This window comes from Cupressus sempervirens, chromosome 9 (genome assembly GCF_028749045.1).
Source record: "Cupressus sempervirens isolate cs-2001-9-10 chromosome 9, ASM2874904v1, whole genome shotgun sequence".
NCBI lineage: Eukaryota > Viridiplantae > Streptophyta > Pinopsida > Cupressales > Cupressaceae > Cupressus > Cupressus sempervirens.
This window is the reverse complement of record NC_143126.1, coordinates 138,941,433-138,945,525: the sequence shown is the minus strand read 5'-3', so window position 1 is coordinate 138,945,525 and position 4,093 is coordinate 138,941,433. Positions and strand designations below refer to the sequence as shown.

The 4,093-nt window shown below is 34.9% G+C and overlaps 1 protein-coding gene across 2 annotated transcripts; it reads left to right on the top strand.

Moving 5' to 3' along the window:
• Positions 1–410: 410 nt before the first annotated feature.
• LOC149537902 (uncharacterized) lies at positions 411–3,475 on the top strand. 2 transcript variants are annotated; one of them, XM_089799312.1, is made up of 5 exons: positions 411–1,484; positions 2,251–2,328; positions 2,825–2,881; positions 2,975–3,040; positions 3,128–3,475. In XM_089799312.1, exons 1-5 carry the CDS (start codon positions 984–986, stop codon positions 3,254–3,256), a joined length of 831 nt encoding a protein of 276 aa, XP_089655438.1. In that variant the 5' UTR covers positions 411–983; the 3' UTR covers positions 3,257–3,475. The 2 variants fall into 2 exon arrangements, with proteins under 2 accessions (XP_089655438.1, XP_089655437.1); XM_089799311.1 differs by having other exon boundaries at positions 411–1,532.
• Positions 3,476–4,093: the final 618 nt, after the last annotated feature.

Below are 4,093 nucleotides of genomic sequence, written 5' to 3'. Positions count from 1 at the left end.
AATACGTATTCCAAAAATTGTGAATTCTTTGTTTGGATGCACCAAAACGGGATTGGAATACGAAGCAAAAATGGAATACGTATTCCATTTTTGGCCCAAAAATAGGGTTTTGCAATTCCACCAAAATAGGTGGTATTGGAATACATATTCCTATTCCATTTTTATTTATTTTAGAAAACATAAATTTTCGGGTCCGCGAATTCCCATCAAATATTCGCTGAACCAAACGGAGAATAGGAATACGTTCTATTCCAGAATATGTATTCCAGAATACGTATTCCTATTCCGCTCACCAAACGGCCCGTAGAGAATAGTGAAATGGTGTTGAATAATGAGTACCCTGAAGATATGTGTATGGGCATTAGGTCTATATATAGAGTTAAATGTGATTACAAAGATAGAGGGACTCTGATGTGGGTAGAGGCCTATATTACCTGGATTACTTGGAGGCTATAGTTGATGTGAGGGAAGTGGGTCATTGATTATTTTTAATTATATAGGATGGTGGTTCAGGTTTGTGACAGAGGAAGAATATTGAGCAGAGATATTACGTGCTTAAGGGGCAATGCAGGCCAGTAAATATTATGGCAGTCTGCAAGGAGTGGATTCTCGTGAGGTAGATTAAGCAAAGTGTGGAGTACAACTACAGAAGAAGCTTTAATTGCTCCATGACAATCCATAGTGTTTACTAGTTGTCATCCGTATATAGCCCGTAAGGAAGAGGAGAGACGTAGTTAAAGCAAAGAGAATGCAAAGGGAAAGACCTATTCAGTGCATGGAGAGCCAAGATTAGCCAATACTTTCTCTGATTGGAATCCATGCTCCATGTGTGTACCTCACCATGAATTCCAATGTAAGGCCATGCATAATATGTTGTGCATTTGAACTGGCCTTGGAAAACCCAGTTAAGAATAGGATAAATATAAATGCATTTGTGTATTGAGGTATCCTTGTAGATCAGAGCTCTTTATTTGCCTGCTAACATGAAGCAACAAATCTTTGATGGGCCTAAAGATGAGTGTAATGGCAGCTTGAGCTTATGTCCTTCAATGGAGGGCACTGGTGAAGAAGTAGAAGAGAAGGCAAATGTAAGGCAAGAGGACGTTTCTGAGTCAGGATGGACAATGTACTTGGATCAATCCATACATGAGTTTTCTAGCTACAAGAATAGCCTACTTGAGTTTGAAGAAGAGGAGGCTAGAAATGGGATAAATGGGCATTCTTGGTTTCAGCACAAGGATGAAGATGACTCTTCTATGGCTTCTGATGCATCTTCTGGACCAGCACATGAACTCTTAGAAGATGTGAATCATAGGGATTTTTATAGCGAATTTGGGAAAAATGGGCTGAACTTGAGTTCAAGTGATTGTGTTGTTTCTGATGTGATGAGGAAGCCTAAAAGGAGAAGAGTGGATGAAGATGAACACAAAGATCTGGATTTTCTTCTTGAGGACACTGCAAGCTCTCCTCTTCACAGCTTCAAGGTAGTTTGCCCAACGTATGTTAGGCGAAATGCTTCAATGGGCATCATGGTATTGCTATTGGATAAACAACAATTTGCATTTGATAGGTGTTGCTCTATTGTAACCACTTAACAACATTGACAAATCAAATTTTCTTTTAATGATAACAGATTTTCACAATTCATGATATTATATATATGCTTTTGGGTAAGATTGTGTGTCAGTTTATGGGGCATCAATGTTTTGGATCATACTCAATAATCTCTCATCAGGAGAAAACTAAGAATGATGACTTATTGAGTATGATCCCAAATGTAAAAAATGCACACACAATCTTACCCAGAAGCCTGAATATAAATTTTCTTTTATCATGACATATGCATTACAGATTGAGTTATATTTAGCAAGTTCCAATAGCATTGCTTGGATTCATTTGATGCATATAGTACAGCATTAGCATTTTCTTAGATTCCCAGTAAAATATTCAGGCAATACATTATTATATTCCTTTGTTTTCACTTTACTCCTAGATCTGAAATCCTAGTTAGATGTCAGACAGTGTTATGGCATTCATTTTTATACTTACTTCAAATAGTAGATCCCTGAGAAATACACATCTAACATTCAAATGGGACCAGCAATCCTTGTAATACTCGATTCAAATGAGATCTGAAATCCTAATATTGAAAAACGCAAACTATATTATCTTCTCGATTTCATATTCAACTCATTTTATGAAAACTCAAGTTGGTCACTGTGCTCATAGTATATGTTGTTGTATGTACAGAGTGGGCTCACTGAAAACCAAGCACAAAACAAAGATTTTCCAAACTTCTCCGAAGTTATTTGTGATTCTCAAGATCAGGTATGTATGGATTTATGAAACCCAATTTGCAATCTGCCATTATTTGGTATTATGCACCTCTCCAAGTTTCCCACTGACTTGGAACTTGCTTGGTATAATCATAGAGATTGCTTTTGGATTTACTGCTAATGTTTTTTCTGAATAAATGAAGAATTTTAATGGCGAAACAATGTTAAGGAATGCAGGATCACAGTCTTACACTAACTCCAAATTCTTTTCTAAATCTGACCTCGTACTATGTAACTTGATGATCAAACTAGTATTTTTTTTATTGACATTTAGATCACCTTCAGTGATCAAAATTCTTAGTGGACCATCATCAGTGATGATCCAAAACCTTCCATTTTAATCATTTGCAAATCCAGAAACTTTCTCTATTATTCAGCATGTAAAACTTGGTATATTCTATTGGAGCTGATAAAACTCCAGCTTGTTGTATTATATGGCGATCCATCTGTGACTGATCCCATCTTACTTTGTTGCTTTATATTGGTAGGTAGATGCAGTGAACAAGAGACTCGATTTTCTGCAATCCATCTTACCAGAGGCACCAGTTAAGAAAATTTTGCCCCTTTTTAGTTTTTTAAGGTGATATTTTAGTCTTTTGATTAGTCTACTAACAGGAGGATCTTTCTTTCTTGTTCAGACGAGTAGAGAAGAAACAATGAGAGAAGCCGTAAAATATATAAGTGCAATGGAGCGAAGAATTAAGGTGAGACCATGATAAAGGTGATCTCTCAGAATAGTCATTTTATTTTTCTCTTGGACAGGTGTGTTATTTTGCCCTGAGAGATTTCAGGTATTCCAAGGACATGACAAGAACAAAGACATGGACAAAGAGAGGCATGTGATTGAAGGAGAAAGTGGGGTTTTGAGAGAGAGAGGACTTTGCATAGTACCCATTTCAGTTCTGTGGAATGCAATCTAAAGTTGTTTTTATGCGCTTAGTACCCATTTCAGCCAATTTTGGAGCATTAGAAGCCTACAAAACGAACTGTTCCCTTCTGGACATTCTTGTTATTACAGTTTGTGATGGGATTTTGTAGATGCTGTTGATGTTCATGAGCTTGTAAAGTGGGGTGTAAATGTGGGACCAAAACCAAATGTATCCAAACATTTTGCAATGCATTAGAAAATGCTTTCTGGACATGTCTTTTCAGCAGGGTCCCATGCAACTGCTCAGCAATGTTAACAATCAGAGCTATCACACAATCATGCCCAGAAATCAATTTTGAATGTTAACAATGTTAATTCATCTGTAAAATTAAAAAGAAAAATTAAAAAGGGCAGTCATTTCGAAGAAATCATCTGTTACAGTTACAGCTATTTTTTGAGGGGTTCTAATATTTTTTAAATGATATATATAGAGCAGAGTTAATTAATGTTTAATTTCAACATCACCTTGTTTTTATATAAATATGAAACAAAGTTAATTAATGACTAACTTGGGCTTAATTTTATTTACAACAGAACAATCTAAGTCTAATTCTATTTGAATATATATATATATATATATATATATATATATATACACACACACACACACACGAAGAGCAAAATTAATTGATGATAATTTTTTATTTCTCTTATTTATGAGAAAACTATCAATTCTGAAATTATAGCTTTTCTATTATTTTAAAATTTATATTTATAGAATCATCCACCTCTAAAAAAAATTTGGCAAATGAATCAAATAATTATTTGACCAATCTATCTTAAAGATTTAAATTATAATAAATTTGTCTAACAAACACTTGACATAAAT

What these genes read in the sequence shown, in the direction of transcription:
- LOC149537902 (XM_089799311.1), top strand. Translation starts at nt 984, where the DNA reads ATGAAGCAACAAATCTTTGATGGGCCTAAAGATGAGTGTAATGGCAGC. An exon ending in CCATCTTACCAGAGGCACCA is followed by an intron (nt 2,882 to 2,974) that starts GTTAAGAAAATT and finishes TTTCTTGTTCAG; the next exon opens with ACGAGTAGAGAAGAAACAAT. An exon ending in CAATGGAGCGAAGAATTAAG is followed by an intron (nt 3,041 to 3,127) that starts GTGAGACCATGA and finishes GAGAGATTTCAG; the next exon opens with GTATTCCAAGGACATGACAA.